Source organism: Aspergillus puulaauensis, chromosome 1 (assembly GCF_016861865.1).
Source record: "Aspergillus puulaauensis MK2 DNA, chromosome 1, nearly complete sequence".
Lineage (NCBI taxonomy): Eukaryota > Fungi > Ascomycota > Eurotiomycetes > Eurotiales > Aspergillaceae > Aspergillus > Aspergillus puulaauensis.
Window position 1 is genome coordinate 407,715 of NC_054857.1, and position 25,308 is coordinate 433,022.

At 50.4% G+C, this 25,308-nt stretch overlaps 13 protein-coding genes across 13 annotated transcripts; 6 read left to right on the forward strand and 7 right to left on the reverse strand.

The window, feature by feature from the left end:
* Window positions 1–150: 150 nt before the first annotated feature.
* APUU_10188S (uncharacterized protein) lies at window positions 151–1,803 on the forward strand (the record flags this gene model as incomplete). Its single annotated transcript, XM_041698018.1, has 1 exon — window positions 151–1,803. One exon carries the CDS (start codon window positions 151–153, stop codon window positions 1,801–1,803), a length of 1,653 nt encoding a protein of 550 aa, XP_041549554.1.
* A 52-nt stretch (window positions 1,804–1,855) lies between these two features.
* APUU_10189A (ferric reductase family protein) lies at window positions 1,856–4,381 on the reverse strand (the record flags this gene model as incomplete). The annotated part of the gene is made up of 7 exons (XM_041698029.1): window positions 1,856–2,903; window positions 2,954–3,075; window positions 3,127–3,188; window positions 3,246–3,475; window positions 3,531–3,821; window positions 3,872–3,911; window positions 3,988–4,381. 7 exons carry the CDS (start codon window positions 4,379–4,381, stop codon window positions 1,856–1,858), a joined length of 2,187 nt encoding a protein of 728 aa, XP_041549555.1.
* Window positions 4,382–5,982: 1,601 nt separating this feature from the next.
* APUU_10190A (O-methyltransferase) lies at window positions 5,983–6,766 on the reverse strand (the record flags this gene model as incomplete). The annotated part of the gene is made up of 2 exons (XM_041698041.1): window positions 5,983–6,197; window positions 6,247–6,766. 2 exons carry the CDS (start codon window positions 6,764–6,766, stop codon window positions 5,983–5,985), a joined length of 735 nt encoding a protein of 244 aa, XP_041549556.1.
* A 188-nt stretch (window positions 6,767–6,954) lies between these two features.
* APUU_10191A (FTFMHR domain-containing protein) lies at window positions 6,955–9,502 on the reverse strand (the record flags this gene model as incomplete). The annotated part of the gene is made up of 3 exons (XM_041698052.1): window positions 6,955–9,163; window positions 9,226–9,280; window positions 9,328–9,502. 3 exons carry the CDS (start codon window positions 9,500–9,502, stop codon window positions 6,955–6,957), a joined length of 2,439 nt encoding a protein of 812 aa, XP_041549557.1.
* A 1,310-nt stretch (window positions 9,503–10,812) lies between these two features.
* Window positions 10,813–12,296, forward strand: APUU_10192S (cytochrome P450; the record flags this gene model as incomplete). The annotated part of the gene is made up of 2 exons (XM_041698063.1): window positions 10,813–10,847; window positions 10,904–12,296. 2 exons carry the CDS (start codon window positions 10,813–10,815, stop codon window positions 12,294–12,296), a joined length of 1,428 nt encoding a protein of 475 aa, XP_041549558.1.
* Window positions 12,297–12,776: 480 nt separating this feature from the next.
* APUU_10193S (uncharacterized protein) lies at window positions 12,777–13,395 on the forward strand (the record flags this gene model as incomplete). The annotated part of the gene is made up of 3 exons (XM_041698074.1): window positions 12,777–13,116; window positions 13,173–13,310; window positions 13,364–13,395. 3 exons carry the CDS (start codon window positions 12,777–12,779, stop codon window positions 13,393–13,395), a joined length of 510 nt encoding a protein of 169 aa, XP_041549559.1.
* An 82-nt stretch (window positions 13,396–13,477) lies between these two features.
* On the reverse strand, window positions 13,478–14,312 carry APUU_10194A (uncharacterized protein; the record flags this gene model as incomplete). The annotated part of the gene is made up of 2 exons (XM_041698085.1): window positions 13,478–14,191; window positions 14,262–14,312. 2 exons carry the CDS (start codon window positions 14,310–14,312, stop codon window positions 13,478–13,480), a joined length of 765 nt encoding a protein of 254 aa, XP_041549560.1.
* A 482-nt stretch (window positions 14,313–14,794) lies between these two features.
* APUU_10195S (uncharacterized protein) lies at window positions 14,795–15,687 on the forward strand (the record flags this gene model as incomplete). The annotated part of the gene is made up of 2 exons (XM_041698096.1): window positions 14,795–15,265; window positions 15,319–15,687. The coding sequence occupies 2 exons, from the start codon at window positions 14,795–14,797 to the stop codon at window positions 15,685–15,687; spliced, it is 840 nt and encodes a 279-aa protein (XP_041549561.1).
* A 496-nt stretch (window positions 15,688–16,183) lies between these two features.
* APUU_10196A (arsenate reductase ArsC) lies at window positions 16,184–16,603 on the reverse strand (the record flags this gene model as incomplete). The annotated part of the gene is made up of 1 exon (XM_041698107.1): window positions 16,184–16,603. The coding sequence occupies one exon, from the start codon at window positions 16,601–16,603 to the stop codon at window positions 16,184–16,186; it is 420 nt and encodes a 139-aa protein (XP_041549562.1).
* Window positions 16,604–17,788: 1,185 nt separating this feature from the next.
* APUU_10197S (arsenic resistance protein) lies at window positions 17,789–19,119 on the forward strand (the record flags this gene model as incomplete). Its single annotated transcript, XM_041698118.1, has 4 exons — window positions 17,789–18,056; window positions 18,117–18,259; window positions 18,326–18,412; window positions 18,469–19,119. 4 exons carry the CDS (start codon window positions 17,789–17,791, stop codon window positions 19,117–19,119), a joined length of 1,149 nt encoding a protein of 382 aa, XP_041549563.1.
* A 699-nt stretch (window positions 19,120–19,818) lies between these two features.
* Window positions 19,819–21,546, reverse strand: APUU_10198A (uncharacterized protein; the record flags this gene model as incomplete). The annotated part of the gene is made up of 1 exon (XM_041698129.1): window positions 19,819–21,546. The coding sequence occupies one exon, from the start codon at window positions 21,544–21,546 to the stop codon at window positions 19,819–19,821; it is 1,728 nt and encodes a 575-aa protein (XP_041549564.1).
* Window positions 21,547–22,194: 648 nt separating this feature from the next.
* APUU_10199A (uncharacterized protein) lies at window positions 22,195–23,034 on the reverse strand (the record flags this gene model as incomplete). Its single annotated transcript, XM_041698140.1, has 2 exons — window positions 22,195–22,693; window positions 22,751–23,034. The coding sequence occupies 2 exons, from the start codon at window positions 23,032–23,034 to the stop codon at window positions 22,195–22,197; spliced, it is 783 nt and encodes a 260-aa protein (XP_041549565.1).
* Window positions 23,035–23,618: 584 nt separating this feature from the next.
* Window positions 23,619–25,210, forward strand: APUU_10200S (Zn(II)2Cys6 transcription factor domain-containing protein; the record flags this gene model as incomplete). The annotated part of the gene is made up of 2 exons (XM_041698153.1): window positions 23,619–23,687; window positions 23,753–25,210. 2 exons carry the CDS (start codon window positions 23,619–23,621, stop codon window positions 25,208–25,210), a joined length of 1,527 nt encoding a protein of 508 aa, XP_041549566.1.
* Window positions 25,211–25,308: the final 98 nt, after the last annotated feature.

Sequence of the window (25,308 nt, forward strand, 5' to 3'; positions counted from 1 at the left end):
CTCAATAATAGTATTCGATCGTGATTCTATTTAAATCTCCAAGGCTTTCCACGCAGATCAATGCTTGGCCTCTTTCTCCGCTCTCCTTAAACAGCCGATCCCCTCTCTCCTCCCTCTTCATCTCCCTACCACGCCTGGGAAGGAAGCAGAATGCGCGACCCTATCGACCTACCCCCAGAGCTCTTCACAGAGATAATAACGCTCGCCCTCCAGCGCCCTCCACCGGCCGATACAAACACTCAAAACCATGATATAGCACGCGAATACGACTTCAACTCCGGAACAAACATCCCGCACCTCTCCCAACTCACTCTGATAAACCGACAATGGCACGACCTGCTCCTCCCAACACTCTACGCCCGCTATACACACAATGGCGCACGCCACTCGTACACATCGCTCTGGCGATTCGTGCGAACGGTCATCTCGAATCCGCGAATCGCGGTGCTGGTGCGCGCACTGAGTATCGGGAATTGGGGATTCTATCCGGATGTCATAGCCCACGATAACGGTGTTATTGGGGATAATGTTGACTTTACGGAGGGGGAGGTTGAGATGATGCGGCGGGCTTTTACTCGGGGTGATGTGCTGGAAGCGAAGGTGCTTGACCCGGAAAGTTTGGCAGAGAGGGATTGTCGGCCGTTGGTTGCGCTGTTGCTGGTTTGCCTGTCGAAGGTTGAGACGGTTTATCTGCATCTGCCAGAAGAGTGTTCGGTGCTCAGGTGTGTTTTCGAGGAGTTGCTACGGCGGCAGGACGAGGGTGGTGAGCTTCCCTGTCTACGCCATCTGGTGCATCTGCATCTGCTCGCTGAGGTACCGGTCTATGGGCCCGAGAAAGATGTTTCTCTGGAGTGGCCTGAGCCAGCGTTACGGCTGGACAATGTATGGCCGTGTATCTACTTCTCCGGGCTGCGCACGCTGGCTCTGTATAACCTGGAAACAGAGGGGATTGCCTCGCTCCTGGCAAAGAACCAGGGGCGGATCTGTCAAGTCGAGAGCTTGAGCATTGTGGTAAAATCTACACCGACACGCTCTTCTGCTGATGTTCTGGCCCTGGTCAATCTGCCGCAGTCCCTCACATCGTTCTCAATATACTGGGACCACAATATACGCAACCACATTACACGCCAGAGAGACCCGGCCCCAGTTATATTAGTCACTGAGCTCTGGGACGCGCTACAGAAGCATCGAGAGAGTCTGGAGGAGTTAGCAGTCCTCTACAAGGTGCACCAGAACGACGAACCATTACCAGGCCATTTCGGTTCTCTGCAGGCATTTCCACGCCTCAAGCGACTAGACACGCAGCTTAACATTCTCCTCGACGGCATGACACCAGACCGGTTCGCGCCATTCCGATTGAAAGATACCATCCCCGAGAATCTGGACACCCTAGTCCTGCATCCCGGCTGGGTCGACGAAATAGATCTCGACTTCCCGGACACCGAGTTTCAGGCCCTGGTATCCGAGCGAAGACGGCCTTTGAAGTGTCTTGTGATAGATGATTACCTAGCAGTGCCGTACTATACCAAGGCTAAGATCACTGACGAAGGTGGAGTCCATGTAGGAATAGAGCCAAATGGTCCAGAACCATATCCAGGTCTTTGGGAACTGTGTAAACAAGCCGGCACCCAGCTTCACGTCGCAGTTGGCTGTATTGATACATGTTTCGAGGGCCCTTGTGAATTCCATCAGGGAGGGGCCTGTCAGTGGCTCTGGCGCAAGACTTGGAATATCCGTGTCGATGGAATCCAGCGGAACAGAGACAGTGTTGAGCGGCTGCGGAAAAAGAAATGGACACGCTGAGTACGGAATTATACTATATATAATAATTACATGGACTCTCTCTCCCGTTTTATTACCAAGTGAATGTCTCAGGATACAGATCTATGGAGTTGTGGCCCCTCCCTAGAGCCTCAACTACCGCATCCCTAACATCATCGGAAAGAGCTCCAGGACCACACGACACAACCGCCAGATCCTCCTCGGGCATGGCACATGCCTCTGCGGCTTCATGGACAATATCGTGGACGCGGGGTCTGTGACGGAAGATGTTCTTCTGGAATGATACTGAGGGATGAGTCTCAGGCAGAATACCAGAATCTAAAAGTCCAAGATCTGTCTCGTCTGAAACCATCTGTTTATCAGTAGGCGACTGACCTACCGGAACAGCAGTTGACGAGACATGCCCAGCCCCAGTGACATAGGCATCAAAACGCAGATCAAACCTCCTGGCAGCATCCGAGCTCCGCCACTGCGCAAGGTCCTCCTCATAAACCTCGTGCAACAACCCCTCCTCCCGAACAGACCACACAACATGGATACGTCTCGTTCTCATATTTTCATCCCTCGCCGCAGATTCCCGCAGAGCCTGCAAATGCGATAGCGCAACCGTGACTCCAAGACCACCCACGATAAACAGCACAGAGCTATGCCCAGAAAGCGTGTGACCATGTCCGTATGGACCTTCAATGAGCAGACGAATGGGCTTATGGCACTTCTCTGACCCATTATCGGCGTGGGTGTTTACCTCCAGCCGCTCGCGCACTCGCCGCGTGAAACCGTTGTATACTCGGAACATGAACGTCACTGTAGAGGGGCCGTCGTTTGAGGTCTTGGAGTGGGAGGACTCCCATGAGCTGAGTGTAAATGGGTGACATTCCCAGATTTTCAGACCGCTGACCATATATATGTAGTAGTATGTACCGGGTTTCGGACGGATGATGTCTCGTATTGGAACGGTGACTTTGACTACATTTGCCTCTTCAATATATCGCGCCGTTGACTTCATTGTAAATCGGTTGATGACCAAGATGCGTCCGTAGCGGAGTGCTCGGTCGAATGCCCACACGGATGCGCAGGCCCAGATGTAAGGGTCATATTCGCCGTTGAATATCTCAAGGTGGCTGTAATAGTTAGCACAGACGACACTAGATCGAATTCGTCGTTGACATACTACCACATTGCCACCAGGAGAAGGACCGCAAGGAGTATATGGACGAGTAAGAAGAACTCATACATATGCTTTCGCAGGGGATAAACGGCGAGAACCCCTAGGAAGCTCATGGAAGAAACACCCTAAACACCGGTTAGAGGAATTAAAGGAAATTACTAATACGTTGAACATACAATCACACCCATCCACCAATATCGCTCGGTCCAGACGAATTTATACCCCTCAAATCCAACTTCTGTGGCAGCTGTTAGCAATATTTAGGTCGCCTTGGATGTATTAAACCGAAACTTACCGTTGAATTCAAACACCGTGTAGCATATCCCATGGCAAATGGCCTCTACCGTCGCAAGACGAGCGACCCATCGATGAAACTGATTAAACGTTGCAAAGCTCCACCCCGTAAGCCATATAAGCACGTTATTCCTCATAGCAAACGCCCAGAGGAGGGTGAGGTTGCAAAAGGCCAAAACACCCGCTCTGTCCGCGACGTATCGTGCGAGTTGTGAGGATAGATTCGGCCAGCTAGTTGACGGTCAGCCAGAGTATTATGATTTTGATTTTTTGTAGCAAAACTTACTAGATATTCCCTTCGAAGATAGCATGGTGCACGCAGCAGATAACGAAATTGATTATGACAAAGGCGGCAATGGTTAGAGACTGCAGTCGTGTTGGTACTGTTCCTGCTATGCTAGGCTGTGACACTCTCTTTCCAATGAGAGCAGGTGTAGATATATGCTGCTTCAGTTGGCGACGTAGAGTTGGGAAAGATTGAGGAACGGGAAAGGGACATGTGTGAAGGAGATAACCAGCCAGTCGTATGAAAGCAGTAACGACAATTATGATACCAAAGTATCCAAACATTGCGTATCTAATATCGGTCAGGATGTAAAAGGGGAAGTTTAAATGTGACAGGCGTACCCATAGTTGGCTCGCGTCACGGTGGAAGTGGTCCACGTTACTTAGATTCGTCAGAAGCAACAACTAAATGGTGATGTGAAGTCATACGATAGTCTTAAGAGCGAGAGAATGCACACGTGCTTCCACAAAAACAGGAGTAGTATACGTTGTGGTGCTGGTCAAATCATCGGGGCCGATATGAGGGTATTCAAGGTATTTGGCATCCGATATATTGCTGATAATTGACCAGGGCAGCAGAGATACAGCTCCATATTCTTCGCAGAAACTGCTCAGGTCTTCGAACGTCGCATAGTTTTCACTGTCCGTACAATAATGTTTCATGCAAAGGAAGGTTGATTGAACGCTGAGGGTGTTGGTACATAGAGAGCCATAGTAGTCCGAGAGGGGAGAGACCCCTGTAAAAGTAAGACCAGAGATCACGGATTTGCAAGCATCGCCGCAGTCTCCAGGGTTACTGGTGGCGACAATTACATAGGAAAACAGTGGCCAGAGGACGATGAAGTGCCGCATGGTGAGTCTTCTCCCTGTACGGGTGGAGAATTGCAGACTCGCTTCCTAACCGGGCCCTCGTCACACTTATAACTAATTGACAACCGAGACATCGTGGGAAACAGTGGGGTTACGGGGTTTACATTGGTAGACCCTCTATCTAGACACTCTAAGGACTGAGGGATCTGCTCATGCTGGGCGTGGCATGGGTCCAGGCTGTTCCACTGAAGCCAGATCTTCCTAGACACTTCTACCCAATGCACACCAGTAAATACAGCGCTTATAGACGGCAGAGAGTAGAATTAACAGGAAGATCATCCACGTGTGTATACAGTATTGATAAGAATACAGACAATCTATTTCTGTTGCGTTACACAGATGCACGGCAATGCTTGGATCTTCTGATGAGATTGATAAGATAATTTCACCCCCAAGTGGGCCTTATTCTCCTGGTCGAGATATCACTGGCTCTGGTCTGGCTTGGAACGGGGGATGTACGCAGATCTGCATATCGGCTCCCAGAAAAAGGTCCCCCATTCGGGTCATTTGTCACACTAACTTGCTAGTATTTCTGCCAGAAGGTGGGATATGTATCACAGCCATCTAATTATAACACTCTAGGTCAAGTCAAGGCAAACAGCTTATCAATCTATATACTCCTTGGCTCCTGGGAGCAATGCGTGCAGGCCCGAGCCAGCCGCGGTGAGATGCGTGGGGTGCGAGCCCGGTGGAACTCGTATTCAATGACACTACTCTAACAGGGAAGCCCATAAGATTCCCTCATTGGTTACTTACTGATGAAGGACTGATCAGATTAGATTTGCTTGCTTGATCGTCGGCAGAGTTTTCCTCAACACGAGTTCCGACCTTTTCCTGATTTCGGAGGACGTTGGGATGACACTTCACAGGTACAAGCTGAATTTCTGTTCCAAATCCTCTGAATAAGTGGTATCGGTGCTCGCGATCATTGTCCCTTTTTCTCATAGTAGCAGCGGTGGACTATATGGCTTAACCGTATGATTTCCGGATTTGGGTCACGAAACTTGCCTTTTTTCTTATTTAACACATAAAGGTTCACCAAAAGAGCATAGTTAATTTCCATTTCAACTTTTTACACTCAATTTCAGTTCTGTTCCCCGGACATGACATCCTGCTTCTCCAAAATGCCAACCCGGAAAAGCCACTGACAGATTTGGGGAATCTTCAAGACAACCCGGCGATTAGCCAAATAATCACAGCGACTCATACGGTCCCACTCCGTCCAATTTAACGGGAGATCGCTTGGGGTGGAATGTTTCATGTCAAGTCCAAGCCTTTCTTCTCTCTCAGACAAGGCAATTGGCTCAGTAGAAGCAGCCCGATGATCGCATGTTTGGCATTACCCATGGTCCAAAGCCTCTGTATTGACAATGTATTGGCGATGGGGAGACCAAATAAGTTGATGGATAGTTGTAATTATTCGCTACACTGGGACACAATGTTATCTATACAGGGTAGCTGTCTGGTTTACAGAGTGAAAGGGCCCAGATATACAACGAAGGCAGTCCCATTTGTGCATTTCGGTTTTAACTACCATATTTTGGTGGAGGTTAATAGCCAACAATCTGCTTGATAGTGTCCTACTATCTCCGGTCACCTGGTCTGTAAACACTCATCTCAAACCCATTAGTAAACGGAAGAGTCATATTCTGGAATCCATTCTCAGGTTCTCGCAAATAAGACAGGAGATCTGCGTAACCTTTGGCTCCGGAGATTGTGTTGTCAGTAAGCACAACAGCTCCTGGTCGAAGGCGCGGCAGAACAGTCTTGAGCGTGGGCAGCGACAGTGCAGACCAGACTGCTTGAATTAACAAACGGCATCAATGCTGACAATAGACCAAACTTACTATCCAGCAGGAGAAGATCAACCTCCGGTAACCCATCCTTGAGAGTTTGCAGCAGATCGCCCTCTCTCAATTCAATATGCCGCTCAACCTCGAGCCCACACTGTGCCCAGTACTTCCTCGCAATCGCTGCCTTTTCACTCTCCTTTTCAGTCGCAATTACAGCACCCGGTTTACCAGTAGCAGCTGTAGTCCTGGCAACAGCTAGGGCTAGATAGATGGTGCTGACGCCGAAACTCGTCCCTGCCTCGACGATATTGGTGGCGCCCATGGCGTTGATCAGTTGATATGTGAGCTGGCACTTATCCTCGTCCAGAGCAATGAATTTGTCGAGCATCAGGCGGTCGAAGTCATCCTTTGGATTACTCTTAGACTGTTTGTCCTCGAGCTCACCGAGGATATCCGACGAAAAGACCTTCCCTGTTTTCGAGACGTCGGCTTCTTGCTCGAGAGATATTTCATGTAGCTGCGAAAGGAGCTGTTGGATATGAGGAGCAGCCTTTATCGGAGAAGGGGAAGACATGTTGGAGTTATTTCAGCAGTAAAACGGAGAATGTTAACCAAGAGTTGTCATAGCGAAACACCGAGGAGTTGATCATACTTATATATACAGCAGACTTGGCATTTTGGAGAAACTTTGGTAGACTTGGAGAAACACCTCCAAAGGGAATTCCACATCACCCTCTCAATATTGAATATAATCGATGATCACTATATAGCCCGCCCATCCAAGACCTTCGCATATGCATCCAAGGTCTCCCCCACCATCCGCACCACATCCCAATGCGCCTTCCCACTGAATATCACCGCCCAAATCCGAACAACCCTCGCACACAAGTCAATACAAGACATCGAATCCATTTCCCCTCCAGCCTCAGCCTCAGCCTCTGCCTCAGTCACCATATCCACTATATACGCATGCAATCTCGCCTCTTCCTCGTCCATGGCCCCTCCCGCGACACGGGGCTGTATAGCAATCAGCCACTTGCTGATAATGAATGCACATTCCAGCGCACATAGCGAATGTTGGAGAGACCACGAGAATGCCTGATTGTGTTTTACGATATTAATTCCGATTTTCACAGGGATACTCAGCGCATGCGCGGAGTAGAGCACCGCACGGGTGATCCTGCGGTTCGTCGGGAGAGGCGGGCTATTATACATGGACAATGCAATCTCCTCTGGGATATGAGTGTTCAGAGCGCGCCATGGCCCAAGGTCCACGTTAAATCGGATATACGCCATTCGGAGCAGGGCTGTTGAGTTGAACGAGATAGGGCCGAGTGGGCTTCCCGGGCCTAGGAATGACTCTGGGTCCTGGTTCCATCCACTCTGCCAGTTTATCAATGCTCGTTCGATGTTGGCTGTATCTTCGGGGGTAATCGTTTGGTTTCCTTCAGACCCGGACTTTGCTATCGCTCGCAGGAAGTAGATGTGCTGGATCAAGGCGAGAATCAACGTGTAACCACCTAAAGAAGAACAATGCTGCTGGCGAGCTTTTTCCCTTTTTGGAGAGAATAACAACGAGAATGCAGATTGAAAGTCAGGCTCAGGACCGTATTTACTGCGAGCCTGTTGCCACTGCTCTTCGCTTTCGGCCTCCCAATCCTGTTCGCGCGACGGTAGACGAATACTAAGTTCTGAGTTGAGAAGCGGCGGCGGCAGATCGTAGATTATTGTATGAAAGTTGAAAAAGCAATAAATAATCGCAATCGTTCTCGTAAAGCCCTCCTCTTGAATCCATGCATCCCACTTCAAGCTTCCGCATGGCCGTGGCTCTAACAGCTTTTCGGCTCTCATATAGTTGACTAGGATGTTTTGAATCCCGACTGCCTCGTCATATATAGCTTCAGAATTTCCCCATGTGGCCATTGCCATAAGGATAAGCAATGTCTGTGCGAGGGGAAGCGGGTTGAATCGGGAGTCATGTTCCATCTCCCGGCCGTGCTCTAGTTGTATTGTTTCGCCAGAAAGAGCAATGTCATCCAAGGCCTCTTTTGGTTGTAGACGTGCTGGAGACGGCTGTTTAGCTTGAAAAGTCATCCAGTGCCGCTGCTCCTTGCGTTGACGGAGACGCTCTTTGCAAATTGCAAATGCAGCTCGGAATAGCATGACAGCGTTGTTGTTATCAAACGCTGATATCGCACCAATAGTTGCCATTGACAAGATCAGCTCAACCGGGCATTTTGCAGTGGCGAATGCTGGGAAGTGGATGAAAGGAAGATGACGGTGGAACCCTGCGAAATAGGTTGAAATGTACCTGGTCATGGTATGCCGAGAAGGGAGAAAGAAGCCCTGAGGGATGATAAAACCAAATTTCTGAATTTCGGCAAAAAGACAGTCCCAGTCCTGCGGCGTGATCATCTGGGGCTCCCTCCCTGCCTTTGCTTCCTGGGACGGCTCGAATGACGGCAATGTAGACGTGAATTCATCAAAGAATCGAGTTTCTGTAGCGTATACCCCATTAGACGCAGGAAGCCGGATATTTGAGTCGTTTAGTTGAGATGGTTCCATAATAGGAAAAAGGGCAGATGGAGGCGTCTGTAAAATGGTTGGATCAACATAAAACGACGATAGATCCCCATCGTATGTCCCATTGATGCTGTCGATAAACAGATCAAAGTCGCTTATGATGTTGGGTTGATGAGGAAGTCCCACGCCGAGTGTAGGGATTGACGATGGAAGAGGTGCTGAGAGGGACGAGCATTCGATTGCAGACGTTGGGACCACTCTCTGGTCCGAGAGAACGCCAGCTGCCATTTGGTGTGAAACTTCTTGATTGGATCCACTGTCTAGGATTTCTGAATGGTCCCCGTACAGCGATGGACAGTCGCTGTGGCTAGGTTCGTCCGTTTTCGGATCCCCATGAGGCGTTACGTCTTTTACATGAGTCAGGCGAACATGGCGAGCGAGGAGGTCTCTTTAGAATACCGTCAGCCAAGCTATATTGGAAATTCTGTATCATGGGAAGACCAGGTGCACCTTCGAGCAAAGCCAGCAGGGCAAATTGTGCACCGGAAAGGTTTCTCCTTCGTATCTAAAAGAGTCAGTTCGGTGCAACGTCTAAACAGAGAGAGATCTCACGGAGTCTTTCATGCCGCTGTAAATGCTCCTTTCGATAGAAGGCCTTGGTACAGAAGCGACACCGGAATGCCTTTTCACCCTTCAGATTCCTCGAGCCATGGTCACTTGGTGCTTCGGTCGAGTTTCGTGATGTCTGCCTTGCGGGGTCAGGTCTGGTCCGTCGCCTTGGAGGCATGGTATCAAATGACGACAGAGCAATTAATACGGGGAGGTTATTACGGGCAAGCCATGGTTGATTCAGGAGAATGTCACCAATATTGTCTGGATATCAGATCAACCCCGCGAATGAGTCAAGCGATGCAGACCAATCATTGGCTGCTGCTGCTCCGCTTGTAACCGCCCACTCTGGGAATTCTATAAGTAGATAATATAATATATGTTTAGGGCTGAGTATAATACTTATGATGCTTTCCATCGCAGAATGAGGTAGACTGTACTGTCATTACTGCCTGCTCCTCCAAGTAAACACGGACTGCCCTTGCCTCTCTGAACCCAATTCCTTCTTTTCACTCTCTTCTATTTTATTTAATACGACAAATCCGCGATAAAGCAAAGAATGCATTGGCATCTTCGAACAGTGACCGGCCTCGGCTGTCATAGTCCGAGCGAATGCAGGATATTAATACAGTCTCCTGTACAGCAAGCTGGTAAATGAGTCCACGCAATATAGCTGTCGCGTTATGGAAATTCGGGTCCGTTTTCTGGCAGAAAAAGAAGAACACTAGACCTGAGAGGGCCTGAAAGTTGCTGAGGCCGAGCGTTCAGTGTTGATTCAACAATCAACATCAGACTCGAACGCTTCGCGGGTGCAGAACAGTGCTGCGAAACACGTGGGAATGTCAAAACAGCGACCACAAAGCTGGATCAGCTCGATCGTCAAGGGATTTCAATTATTGGCTCGGAAAAGCCTAACAGTTCACTCCTTCAGGCCATCCATTCTTCAGCAAGTGCCCAAGAAACGGTTCGCAGATCTGGATTTCGTCCCAATGCTGACAGCGAACTGGGTCTCATTTCCCTGACTCGTCCACGATCAACTTTATTTGCATGCTGGATAGTGTCTGGCTGGCATGGCATATTCGACTGGTCTCGCACTTGATCGGCATGAACCGCGTCTGCCCAAAGTCAAAACATATCCCTCTGGAGATCCATACCAATAACGTCACCCACGTCCCTTGCTCCCTGTCAGGGCTCGCCACAGCCCCTTCATTCGGCACCTGTTATTTGGGAAAGCTCTGCACCGAGCTGTATGGTTGAACTGGTGTCAATGTACGTTGTGCAATTGCAAATATGGCAGTCCTTGTCACCACTTGGGTAGAAATGTTGGGTCTGCTATGGTTCCTTATGACATTTCTTCAAGCCGTTTTATTAGCCCTACTAGCATGGCTTGTGTGGACGATATTTGTCTACCCCCACTATGTATCTCCCCTCAGACATCTGCCCACACCCGGGGGAAACCACTGGTTATGGGGACACGGCCTCAAGCTCATGCGTGAGCCGCAGGGCCAGGCCTCGCGAGAATGGTAGATACTCCCTACCCAGAAATAGCCGTGCATTGCTAAACCGGGATAATGATTAGGCTCACCAACGTCCCCCATGATGGCATAATCCGCTACTTCACCTTCTTCAACCGCGAACGGCTGATCGTATACTCGCCCAAAGCCCTCGCAGACATCCACACAAGCGAGTGCTACTCGTTCCAGAAGCCGGCCTTCCTTGCGAACCAGATGCGCGTGATACTCGGAAACGGCCTGCTGCTGAGTGAAGGCCATGACCACAAAGTCCAGAAAAAGGGACTCATGCCTGCCTTTACGCGGAGGCGCATCGACGCCCTTTACCCGCTCTTCCTGAGTAAAGTGCAGGAAACAGTACATGCCATGACAACTTCTATAAGTAAGATAAACAATAGCGGACAAAAAGATATGGAGATCACAAATTGGGCATCGCGGTACGCCCTCGACGTGATTGGGGTCGCCGCACTGGGGAAGGACTTTGGCGCCATCCAAGACGACGCGAACCCGCTTGTCAGGACGTACAATGCTGTATTCAAGGTCTCCAAACAGCAGCGCATTATATTCCTCCTCAATTCCTTTCTGCCCTGGTGGCTGCTTAACAACCTCCCTCTCAAACATAACCGCGACTTCTCCGGCGCGTCAGACCTCGTCCGCGCAGTCTGTCGCAATATCATCACCGAGAAGCGAGTCAAGTTCGCCAGGACCCAAGGAACAAATGTGGATGTCGACGTCGATATCCTCTCCACCGCCATCCAAAGCGGCCGCTTCACAGACGAGGGCCTAATCGACCAAGCCATGACCTTCCTCGCTGCAGGCCACGAGACAACCGAGTCGTCCATCGTCTGGGCGATATACATGCTCTCCCGAGACCGGACACTCCAGCAACAGCTCCGGGAGGAGATCAGGCAAAACCTCCCCCCAATAGACTCCTGGAATGCGAATGCACAGATCAGCAGCACGGATATCAACCGCCTTCCTCTCCTGCAAGCAATCTGTAGTGAGACGCTGCGGTTCTTCACCCCTGTTCGTCTTACCATGCGTGAAGCAACACAGGATACATACCTCCAAGGGGTATCCATCCCCCGGGGGACGAAAGTCATGATCTCGTCTTGTGCAACGAACACAGATAAGGCTTTATGGGGCCCTAACGCGGCCGAGTTCAATCCCTACCGATGGGTTCACAGCAACAGCGACGAAACGCTAGGGATGGTGCCTGCTGGCGGTGCATCGAATAACTATGCCATGCTGACATTCTCGCAGGGCCCGCGGAGCTGTATCGGGCAGGGTTTTGCGCGGGCTGAGTTTGCGTGTTTGCTTGCTGGGTTGATTGGGAGGTACGAGTTTCGGCTGAAGGATGAGGCGTTGATGGATCTGGCGAAGGTCGAGGTTGGGGATGGGATTACGGCGAAGCCGAGGAATGGGTTGAGGGTTGTTGTTAGGGCTGTTCCTGGGTTTTAGGCATTCCTGTATGTACTTTACCCGTGGGCAGATTACTTGTGTTGCGGTGTATTATTAGAACAGATAAGTAGCGGGGTCCTTGAAAGGCGAGTAATTGGTGACATGCCAATTATCGACGACCTGCCCCAAAGCAGATGCGAGTAAAGCCATCGGGGATTCTGGTCTGTCACCACCTTGTTCACTTTTTACCACTTATTGATAATCAGGACCATTTAATGTGGGCCCCTGCATGGATATAAGAGATACCACCAAGCCTAACCCGCACTGGATTCAATCATACCAAATGTACAAGTACAACTACGCCTTGAATTATTGACTACTCGACTGCTCTCGACCTAGGCAGCGGCAGTGGCATCGATGTCCTCCTGGCTGCTCGCAGAGTTGGACCGAGTGGTCAAGCAATCGGGGTCGATATGACCAAGGTAATGTCTTGTTTCCCAGGCCCCTTCGAAACCAGTACTGATGATATGTACTCAGAGCATGATCGAACTCTCCAACAAAAATGCGCAGAAGGCAGAACTTTCCAACACGAAGTTCATTGAAGCAACTATCCACTCTATCCCGCTGCCAGACACTATTGTTGACTGCTTTATCAGTAACTGTGTTATCAATCTTGTTCCGGCTAGCGACAAGGCGACCGTCTTCAAAGAGATTGCTCGCTTGCTAAAGCCTGGTGGAAGGGTCGCTATCAGTGACATCTTGGCTAGAAAGCCACTGCCCGATAACATTACCAGAAACATGGCGCTGTTCGTTGGCTGTGTCGCTGGCGCTAGTCAGATCAAGGAGTACGAAGACTATCTTGAGCAGGCTGGATTCGAAGGTATGTACAGCGTCGTGAAAAGGGCCGCCTGTACTAGAATACTAAATTGGCGGTAGGAGTGTTCATTGTTGATGCCAAGTCGGACCTTAATCTCTACAAGCGGTCTTCATACTTGCCTCAGAGCTCGTGTGGTGGTTGTGGGAATAAGGAAACCACCAGTGATATTGCCGAGTTGGACTTTAATGAATGGGTTGGTCAGTGATTGTCCCCCGTCCTGGATTGATTTCGCTGCTAACCCTTTTTTCAGGTTCTTTTCAGATCTATGCCATCAAGGCTTAGGTAGCTGTACTATTCTATAAGAGAGGTATATTCTCAGAGCTTGGGTCGGAACAGTTGGAGAGCAAAATCCAATGTCAATGCTTCATCGTCCATCCAGTAGCTGAAAGATATCCATATTCCTCACCATACAGCTAGAGCTCGACTGACACCCTAGTTCCGACCGCACATCCTGTGCGTCCGGGTAGCTTCGCATAGAGGTTAAGATGCCGGCTGCGGTTTCACATGGTGTCGATTGCCCTGGATCTTGGTTCCTACTGCGTGATTGTAATCTAGAGGGATCATTGGTAGGAGGTTCATCTGGGACAGGCTGCCCCGTGTTAGAGCATTGACTCTGGGGGATAGCCACCTGTCGGCTGGCAGCCGGACTTGACGGGGATGAGGTCGGCTCGGGAGTCGCTGTCTCGTTCTCGTGAAACGGGCCTCTGCTCTCGTTCAATGAGATCGGTTGCGAGGAACTGCTGCTGACCGCATTTCCGCTTCTCCCTTTACACAAGTGCGGTTTTGGCTCTGGTAAAGCTTCTGAGTGAGAGGTAGATGAAACAATATCCCCGGTGTGCGCTGCCAGGTATCCCTCAATATCATGGTCAGAAACGCCATGTAGTTGAAGCAGCGCCCGGAGAAGAGTGTTCTCAACAGCCACCTTTCGCCCCGCAGCTTGGATCTCTTGTGTCACTTGAACCCCGTGAGCCTCAAACTTTTGCAGGCGATGCTCGAGATCTTGAATATACTCTCTGCGCCGTGCACGCGAACGGCGCTGATTGTCGCGGATTCGCGCTGAAGATGTCACTTGGTCAGTCTGAGTATTGTTAGTCGGCACATAGTGTGTCAAATGGCATGTCTTTCACTCTCTGACGTAACTAACTGACCTTGGCTGTCATCATTGTGCTATTTGCATTCTTAGTCTTCATGTTGGTCATGGCCAAGGCAGCTGAGGAGGGCTGCAGGCGCAGGATGTGAGATTTGGCCCCGGGTAGACCGGCAAATGTCAATCCTTTTTGGGGATGAAGCTGGCCTTGATGGTCCACCGTTATTAATGCCCTACAGGCCACAAAATGAGGTTGATCTTCGGTGTCACCAACAGACTGATGGGTGGCAATCGGGTAATGCAAGGATAAGGTGCGGGAAAGTTGGTATAATACTTATCTAAGCAGGCTTTGTGTCCGGAATAATTGTTTCTGTCAGGCCTTCCATAACGTCGTCCAATCACAGCCCACGAGTGACAGACTCGTCTGGCTTGGATCTATAAATAAGCAGCAATTCACCACCTCCCACTACCAGATACCAATACAAGCTCATAGGAATCTCCTCGATGGTCGGTCGTTTCAGACTCCCTTTGTCACTCACACCTAAGCCCGCATTTCGCTCCCAACTACTTTTCCCGCGCTGCCAACACACCACAATGGCCCATCCCGCTGCCGCTCAGCCGGGGCCAACTGTCCATGGGCTTCTTGATGGGCTTTCCTCTGAACACCCATCCCTGGCCATACCCAAGAATGAAGATAACGCGGACATCCGCCAGAAATACCGCCCATTCATTCTCAAGGATGATGCGGCTGAGGACTGGGTTAGTACCTTGGAGCTGACAACCGCCCTGGACATGGCGGCGAAGGAACTCCAGGTGTCGCACAACAGGTTAAAAGTTCTCGTTCTGTACGGCAGTCTCCGTCGGAGGTCCTACTCTCGCCTGGTGGCGCTGGAAGCCAGCAGAATTCTCTTCCGTCTGGGGTGCGATGTCCGCGTGTTTAATCCTGAAGGGTTACCAGTGAAGAACGATACCGAGCATGGCCATCCCAAGGTGCAAGAGCTCCGGGAGCTGAGCAAATGGAGTGACGGTCATGTTTGGGTTTCGCCGGAACAGCATGGTAATCTGGTTAGTATTCCCCTCCTCCCTATTCTTAATTTCTGATAACTGACAACGTTCAGACCGCCGTGTTCAAAAACCAGATTGACTGGATCCCGCTTACCACCGGGAGTGTTCGTCCCACACAGGGCAGGACCCTTGCTATTGCGCAGGTGTGTGGCGGATCGCAATCGTTCAATGCTGTCAACTCCCTGCGTATTCTCGGCCGGTGGATGCGCATGTTTACTATCCCAAATCAGTCCTCTATTCCCCAAGCATATACCCATTTCCCTGACGAAGGTCAACCGGGAGATCAGAGGCTTATGCCTAGTGGTAACCGAGACCGGCTGGTAGACTGCATGGAAGAGTTTGTGAAATATACTATCCTCATGCGTCCTCACTTCGAGCTTTTTGGTGATCGGTTCAGTGAGCGGGAGAAGAGGGTGATATAAGAGAAGCTAAGGGCAGCGCGCAAAAAGACAATATTGGCGTAGTAAGGAGGAGTGGGTTTTGTATATATTGGGAGGCATTGGAGAGGTCCAACTCTGAGAGTATATACCTAGTCGATAGAATATATTGTTTAGAATAGCCCGTTCAGTCTGCGTCTTTTCGTTTTGGCACATAGCAAACATGTATGATATTGATTTTGAACTCTTTTACAGTTAGTGAACATGTATTTTCAGAAGCAGATATATACAAGCAGTCTAAGGGGCTTGTAGGCACGCCGAAATATAGAACCAATGAACCTATCCCTAGAACGAATCTTTATGAACAAGAAAGATATCCCTCCACATATTCACTTTGTGATGACATATGAGCTTTTCGTGCATAGGGAAGAGTGTCGGTAACTTTAGAGGAACGTCCCATTGCTCTCCTAGCTTTTAATGCAAAGCTATGCTCATCCTTCTCACAGTCTTATAACATAACACCGCTTTTCAAATATTTCTATCATTTCTTTTCCTGCTGAAGCTCGGCAATAAGCTTTTCAACGCGGCAACGGATTTCGTTGCGGATCGGACGGACAGCATCAAGTCCATGCCCGGCAGGATCGTCAAGCTGCCAGTCGAGGTAGCGTTTACCAGGGAAGAAGGGACAAGCGTCCCCACACCCCATGGTAATCACGACATCACTAGCTTGGACAGCGTCGGCATCCAGGATCTTAGGTTTCTGATTGCCAATGTCGATACCTTCTTCACGCATGGCTTCGACGGCCATAGGATTAACAGAGTCGGCTGGGGCCGAGCCGGCGGAGAGGACTTCAATAGCGTCGCCTGCAAGGTGCGTGAGGTAGCCAGCGGCCATCTGTGAGCGACCGGCGTTGTGGACGCAAACGAACAGGACGCTGGGCGTGTCGGTCATCATCACCATTTAATGGTTGGTTGGGCGGTTAAGCAGCTGCTGAAGCGTGACGAAAGAGAAGATTCTGGGGTGTTTTTGTAACAGTCAAGGACTACCAGGGGAAAATCTGCAAGTGTCTAATTTAGTGACTATTCAGTTCGTTTGGTAAGACTCATTCTCACTAACAGCGTCCAAGGAGGCTGACCTGACAGAAATGCTGGCTGTAGTTTTAACTTGCCCAGTGCTGCCCAGTGCCGGCGCTCCAACAGCCATGATATAGTTGTACTGGTCTCGAGCTAGGAACCAGCCTTGGATGTCACTGCCGTGCGCCGATTGGTTGCAAGAGGAATGTACTTCCCAAAACCAAAAGGGTAAAAGACAAACTTGGTGTCGATGATCTGTTTGCAACTCTTGCCCAATAAGCATCTGGTAGTGACACCCTAATGGGACCTGTCCGCTGTCAAACAAACCCCCTGGCCCAAAAAAGGAAGAATACCTCAAGGTTTATACAGCATAAGCCTACGAGCAGAAAATCCCTGCCGGTGTGTTTGCCTGAGCGAAATCATTCTGAAGGTCCTGGCGAGAAACCCGTTGCTACGCAGAAGAATGGGAGTGATTGCATGCTACTCGTCAATCTGTATCAAATCAGCTGTCTTTGAAAAATAATGTGCTGCAAAAAGCATGCCCAGGAAAATCGTGGTCAGTCCAGACCACGATAGCTCGCTAATCAGGTCGATAATTCAGGAGTGAAGTTCGTCAACACAGAGTGATGTGGAGGCGACAGCCTGGAAAGTTCCCAGTCTGTCACTCTGGCTATATGATTGGCTACTGAATTGCATTTCTGAGGTGCAAGCCCTGCTCCGGGTGGGCCAAGCCAAGAATCACCAATCATACAGGCCGTCCTCAACCAATCAGAACTTGCTAGTGACATCCGGGTCGATCATCCAGCGACAGAAGAGCATCAAGGACGGTTGTTCACTCAATATAAAACCACCTCTCACCGCTGCAAATATCACTAGATATCAAGTCAGCATTAGGTGCGCCTCATACTCTTTATTTTCTCGCGACAATAGCAAAATCACCGTCCAATACAGTTATCCTGTGTCGATTTACTTTACATGCCCCTGTTGCCCGGCGCCGCAAGCCATTTATGAACGACTTTGTGCCAGCCATCTAGCTTCACTGCATTTGGTCTGGGAACAGAATTCTCCTAGGATGAATCAAAACCAAATTGCAGCTGATGCTGCAGTTCAGGCGCCTTCCCCGGCCAACGCCAACGACGTTGAAAAGCAGGCCGAGGCGAACGCGTCAGACCCGCCGCAACAAAAGCAATCCGCCTTCAAAAACATGGGTCTATTAGACCGTTTTCTCGCTGTCTGGATATTCCTCGCCATGGCTGTCGGGATCATCTTGGGTAACTTTGTTCCCAGTACTGGCCCTGCGTTGCAAAGGGGGGAGTTTGTGGGAGTTTCAGTTCCTATCGGTGAGCACATCTGCCGCTTCTGATGCGTTGGACTTTACATGGGCTGATAATAGTCGATAGCTGTCGGTCTACTTGTCATGATGTACCCTATACTCTGCAAGGTGCGGTATGAGAGCTTGCATCATGTTTTTCAAACCCGTCAGATATGGATCCAGATTGCATTCAGTATTGTTGTTAACTGGATTATTGCTCCGTTTTTCATGGTAAGCCATCCTTTCACTAGCCCACCAAGTCATGAAGCAGCCACTTACATGGAATACTGTTTATAGTTGGCATTAGCCTGGGCTTTCCTCCCGGACGAGCCAGAGCTACGCCAGGGACTTATTCTTGTTGGACTAGCGCGGTGCATTGCCATGGTAAGTTCCCCAAAATTCAAATAATTCTGTACTCGACGATTCTAACAAAGCCCTAGGTTCTGATTTGGACTGGCCTTGCAGGCGGAGATGGCGAATACTGCGCCATTCTCGTCGCCGTCAATTCCCTCCTCCAGATCGTCCTTTTCGCCCCCATGGGCGTCTTTTTCATCGAAGTCATCAGTGGCGATACCATCACCTTCGAATACTCCACGGCTGCCAAAAGCGTCGCTGTCTTCCTCGGCATCCCGCTGGGTGCCGCGATCCTCACGCGCTTCATTCTCCGCTGGGCCACGAGTCGCCGGTGGTACGACGAGGTGTTCCTGAAATGGGCCAGCCCCTGGTCTCTCATTGGCCTTCTGTTTACGATCTTAGTCCTGTTCGCGTCGCAGGGTCGTCAGGTTGTCCATCAGATCGTCTCTGTGGTTCGGGTGGCTGCGCCGCTGATCGTTTATTTTACGGTTATTTTCTTCTTGACGTTGTTTGTGGCGTACAAGTTAGGGTTTGGGTATAAGCTCTCGACAACGCAGAGCTTTACGGCTGCGAGTAACAACTTTGAGCTGGCGATTGCTGTTGCTGTTGCTACTTTTGGGGCAGATAGTAACCAGGCGCTTGCTTCGACTGTTGGGCCGCTCATTGAGGTTCCGGTTTTGTTGGGGCTTGTGTATGCTGTCAAGTTTTTGGCGAAGAGGCTTGGTTGGAAAGATTAGTGATTATTTGTAAATTATTGATATAATCAGAGTAGTTCGCTTCCTTTGGAATTGCAGGTCCTCTTCTTCTGCCTCTTTGCTCTTTACACTCTCATCTTCCACGTCCGGGTTTCTGCGGTGCGGTTCCAGATGCAGGTGAACCCCGAGCTTCACCTGACGGCGATGCTGTTTACGTTGTATAGGGCAGACTTCTCACCACGGTCAGGAATGCCTATCGCTTGGTGGAGTGCAACGAGGGGGAGAACGGGTATCCCCAATCGCATGATGGCCCACTTATGGGCTGGATGTGATCCTGGCCATTATTCTGTTTTGGTACTCAGCTGATATCAACGAGACCCTCCAGGTATCCTCGTACCCACTGATCTATCATCAGGGAACGCACTGAAATTGCTTGCCCGCCCGAGAGGACATCAATTATTTTGATCCTACTGGCCAGGAGAGACTTGGCTTGAAAGTTGATTAGTTTGAAAACGTGGGCAATTGTACAATAGAAATAAATGACCGTTATATTCTCCGTTACAAATACAGATCAAATTCGCATAGATATTCAGCACCGCCAATACGTATACCGTAGACCGCCACGGATTCTGTGGATCTGCGTTTGGCGTTTTCATCAGTCAATTTCGGGAACCGGCTTGAGTTCACAATGGCGGATAACATTGCAGAGATCCCTAACGCTTAACCATTTAAAGAACCACTCTAAACCCCCCTCCCAGCCAACGCCTCCTGCGAATTCCAGAACGCGCATCTGGCACCAAGATCATCATACTTGGTCTTCCTACTCCCACTGTCTGGCCCCCCAAGGACATGCAGGAACTCATCCAGTGCACCACCGCCAGAACCAAAAGCATCAATCCATCCGGTGATAGTCCCATTCCCAGCTGAAGGCTGCCCAGTATTCGCAAACGCAGCCCAGCTCCCACTAATCTCATTCGAAAGCCTCAAGTCTTCTTTCGTGGCATACGGGGCCAAGGCCTCCGCAGACGCCTGGTTAAATACGTACGGAATGTCGCTGAAATGCGAAACACCGAGGTATGATACATTCGCCGCTGCATATGCGGACCGGTAGACTGTCTGGTTCAGGGAAAAGAGATAGTTCGCTGTATCCGGGGAGAACTTATGGTTCATCTGCGCCGTGTACAAAGTCGGACATGTAAACTCTGCGTCACGTTCCATCCGGCTGGTCCGGAAGTAATGCGCGGAGATGTTCTCGGATGGAAGGTCGGGGAAGGACGAGACTGGGTAGAGGGCCATGGCCTGTTTGATTGTCTTGTTGGACAAGGCTGGGTACTCGTATTTGAGGTATGCAAAGACGTCCTCATCCGATGAGAGTGTAGGGAGGGTAGAAAACGACCCGTCGTCCTCGTTCCAGCCAGCCAGCGTGTCGATATTCCGCGAGAACCGCCCTGTAGCTAGCAGTTTGGACGGGCTGTCCGGGATAAACGTGGATGGGGCAACCGGGACGAACACGCCCATTCCCGAGTTGCCGCCGACTTTATTCTCGTACGTGACAGCGATGGAGTTGAGCTTTGCCATGGGGATACTGCGCAGACATTGCAGCTCGGCCTCGCTGGTGGAAGCGGTGCAATTGACAAGTTTCGTCAGTTCTCTAGTATGCCGCAGAGACTTGGTGCCGGCGGTTTCTTTGTCTGCCATCGGGCTTCCAGATTGCATGATGGCTCGCTTGAAGGGCGCCTTCTGCTTGCCTCCGTATGCTGTGATCTGGAGCCCGACACCCGTTGCTCCATCACTCTCGCCGAAGATGGTGACGTTCTCTGGGTCGCCGCCGAAAGCCGCGATATGGTCTCTAACCCATTCAATGGCGAGGCGCTGGTCGAGTAGGCCTGCATTCAAGGAGTCCGTTGCATTCAGAGCAGGCGAGGCGGCAAAGCCAAATACCCCGACGCGGTAGTTCATCGCGACATAGATGACTGGGTATCCCTTGCTCGCTGCACCGAGCACCAATCCCGTCGGGTCGTATGCGGAGTCATAGATCTGGCCGAAGGTGTCACCTCCACCATAGATCCAAACCATGACGGGCAGCTTTGCGGATGCCGGAGTACCAGCTGGTCGATCGACTCGCAGCGTCAGGCAGTCCTCGGACATGTGTGTGACGTTGTCGAACAGGGGCATGGTTGATACTGCCTGTTTCGGCTGTGGACAGGCAGCCCCGGGTGTTGTGGCATTGACCAGGGTGCCAGGGGGGTAGTTGAATGGTTTCGGAGGTGTGAATCGGTTGGCACCAGAGGTGTCTTCGCCGAAACGGATGTTCAGGAAGGACTCGACATTGTTTGCTGTCGTTCCCTTGAAGCGAACTGCATCTGAGGTCGGACAGCTAGCTATGGGCTGGGAATCCTGAAGAGGTCTTGAATGTATAGGGGATAGAAGAGTGGAAAGGACAAGCAGTCCTAAAGCATAGTACGCCATGTCGTTAAGATTGGCTCTATTTCACAACTGAAGCTTGGGAGTGATGGCTGGGACAATGGGAGGTGTATCGGGGATTATATAGCATGAAAACATCTAGCGGAGTATCTAGTATGGAAAGTAGACTAAGAATAACAAGGCAGGCGAGAGACGTTGCAGTTCAGCCCTGATATCTCCACAACGAGGCTGAGTCTGCGTCTTTTAGTTGGCGATATTTCATTGGTTGAACATCTCGATTGCCATTCTGGGAATGCGATACGTAGATCTATCCATGGTCCACTTCAATTCAACGTCTACCTGGATGTTCTATTCTTGCATCTAGTGCTCAGACGACAACAGTTGCTTCTTCACAGTGCGTCATACAAGTGGTGCAGCTATTGTGGCTGTCCACGGTGTATTGTGCCCGACCTGGAGCTCACAGGGTGCCCTTTCTCTCTAAATTTGACCCAACACTGTCTAAACGAGGAAGAGATAATTCAAACAATTCGAATTGAGTCTAAATACATCTATAGCAATGTTTGTTTTAGGTATGTACCCTAAAGAACAGATTCATATACTATCAAGCCATTCAAAATTTCGAGAACATTCAAGGGCACCAATATATATATCGCAACAACACCCAACAAGAATTTAAAAATAGCATTATCACGACTAAACACGCTCAACCTTCCGCCCAGAATTCTGCTCAGGCAAAGCCACCCGTACAAAGTCTGCCTCACGCACAGCCGATACTCCAAGAACCATAGTTACAACCATGGCAACAATCTCCTCCAGCACACTCATACACAGGAAGACGGTCGGATCACCCACAAGAACCGTAAAGCGCGAGTCATGACCATAGTCACTGATCGCAGAGTAGACCAATCGAACAATTAGAAAGGGCATTGAAAGGACAATAGCAAGAAAGAGCTTCTTCTGGAATGCGCGCAATCTGCCTTGAAGCTGGATGTAAAGAAAAGCCGTGAGAAGGAGGACAAGCGCGAAGACGCCGAGGAAGATGCCCATGGATGCCTTGACGATTTTGCTTGGGTGGTAAGTCCCGTTCTGAGTGTCTGCTGTGCTGAACCCGGCGATACCTAGGATCAGGCCGATGATACAGATGATGGTTACTGCTGGAATGAACCGGGGAGGCATTCTTTTTTCCGTATCACTGATATTGTTATTAGTTTACATTCGAGGTGAAGATGTACAGAATGGCGTTACTTACATCTGCCTCAGTATCCCGATATAGGTCAATAGAAGAGGGGCAATGCCAATGAGCTCGCATACTGCGACGGCGACTTCGGTGTCGTGGGAATCATGATCGATTGACACCAGCGAAGCAATACAGCCGGCGATGCGGATGAGAGAGAGCGTAACGGGGTATCGCCAGATCTTGCTGCCGACCTTCCAGCCGGCTCGACTCCAGATGAAAACACCAGCAACAAGGATGAAGGGAAAGACGATCAGCTGGAGGATAGCGATGCCATGGCGGTAGGTCACGGTGCCCATTGTGATAGAAGTTTGATAGAATGACGAGAAAGTCGGAAGTAAAGAGAGTAGAGATTATCTTGCTTCTTTCAAAGACATAAGAGAGTCCCTTTTATATTCTTTTACGTTCTTTTATGTTCATTGCCTCCGTCTATCCAACACAGCCCTATTGTCCATCCAGTTCAATGGTGAGCGTTGATTGGCCGGGCATCTCAGATTCCTAAGGCGGACTAGCTCCGGATGGCAGAGCGGGTCGGATCGGGATCGTCCGACCAACCACAACGGGCCAGTTTCAGCCCACAAGAGGGGCCAAAGTGAAGACACGGCGCTCTGGTCGAGCGACACTGACGACTGACGACTCCAGCTGGGCCTCTCTGGCAGCAGATCTGCAAGTGCCTGACGAAACTCCAGCTGAAAATGCTTAGCGTGTGGGGGCCAGAACTGCGCCACCAGCAGCCTCGTCTGCGCGAGTATTTCTTGTCCCCGCGCAAACTGCTTGGGAGTCAACATTGGCAGGAAGCTTGATTCGTCTTGTCTTCACGCACATTCTCTTGGCTGTTCTATCCTTCATTGTCTATATCTAAGCCCCGCGTTGTCAGACAGCAATGTCACCGCCCGTCATTCGTGCTAGAGCCTCCCGCAACTGCGGCAACTGTCGGGCTGTCAAACGTCGAGTACGTGAAGCCTTCCTCTTTAGTCGTTGGTTCATTCGAATAAGCACTAACGTACACATGGGTAGTGCGACAAACAAGTTCCCTCTTGCGGACAGTGCACCCGCCTGCGGGAAAAATGTCCCGGATACCGGGACGAGTGGGAGCTGGTCTTCCGCGACCAGACCGGCCAAACCATCCAACGATCCAAGGAACAGCAAAAGAGTAAGAACGGGATATGTCTTGAAACACAGCATACCAAGTCCGATTTGGTTCTGCCACCCTGCAGCCGCAGCCTTAGCCCCAGCGTGGGCCAGAGAGGCGTCAACTACTTCTTCCACCACTTCGTCACCGGCGACCACAGCCCAGACCGCGGCTATCTCAACTACATCCCCGCCGTGCTCGGCGCTGACGGGGACCACCCAACCCTCGTGGCAAGCATGGCAGCCGTGGGTCTGGTCGCGCTAGCAAACTCCACGCAGCAGCCCGAGTTGGTGCGGCATGCGCGAGTCAAGTACTCGCAGGCGATTTGCAGTTTAAACGAAGCCTTGGCGTGTCCCGTTGAATCATGCAAGGATAGCGTGCTGATGTCCGTGATTTCACTGGGCGTTTTCGAACACTTTTCTAATTTTGAGTCTTGGGTGCGCCATGTTCAGGGTGCGGCGGCGCTGGTTGTCGTTCGGGGCAGGACTCAGTTCCGGAGTAAAGTCTCTATTTTGATGTTCAATCAAGTCCGCGCGGATATGATCATCGCTTGTTTGCATACGAATAGGCCGTTTCCGGAGGATATGTTGTCGTTGCAGGAGGAGGCGTGCAATTATACTGACCCGATGAGCACATTCTGGCTGTTGGGAGTATACGCAACCAGGTGTGTGAACCTGCTATTCGGGGTGCATAATAAGGTCAGTGACTTTCCATTGTCGCACTGGATCGAAGAGGCAGCAACCCTGCAATCCGACTTTCAATATATCCTGGGAGTCCTGGGCATTCAGGAACCGTATACCACAGTCCGGCAATCAACATTCGACCCAGCAGTAGCATATAATGGGCGGTACGATGTGTATAGTAGCCCCTGGGCAATCAGGGTCTGGAATAATGCGCGCATCATGCAGATGATTGTCAGTGAGATAATGTTTTACCTACTCAACGGGGTTCTCAGGTCAAATCCGCCTCCACCTGCCTCGGCCGTAGCAGCTGCAAAGGCAAAGCTGCAGGATACTGTGCAGATTCTGGCCGGGCTAGGAAATGATATGATAGCGACCGTTCCGCAGGTCCTAGGCCGGGTTGGCCCAGACCGTCTCTCCGCTGCCTCCTCGGACGCGGGAGTCTCTGGTGGGTACCTACTGATCTGGTCTCTCTACATGGTGGGAAAATGTCCAGTCACAACAGACAAAGCACGGCAATGGATCATCGGACACATGCGACAGATTGTGGGGAGTTCAGGCATTGCGATGGCGGTGCGGTTGCTGGATGACGTTGTTAAGATAGAAAACAACGCTTCCTCTGAAAGGACTGTCTCTTATACACCATCGGAGCTTGAATCCTGAGCTTAACCATAGAATACAGAATGATATATGCAGATTACGAAAGAGTGGAGAGCTGAATAATCCAAGATGCTAGTTTCCCCACGCTGTAACTAAGCCCT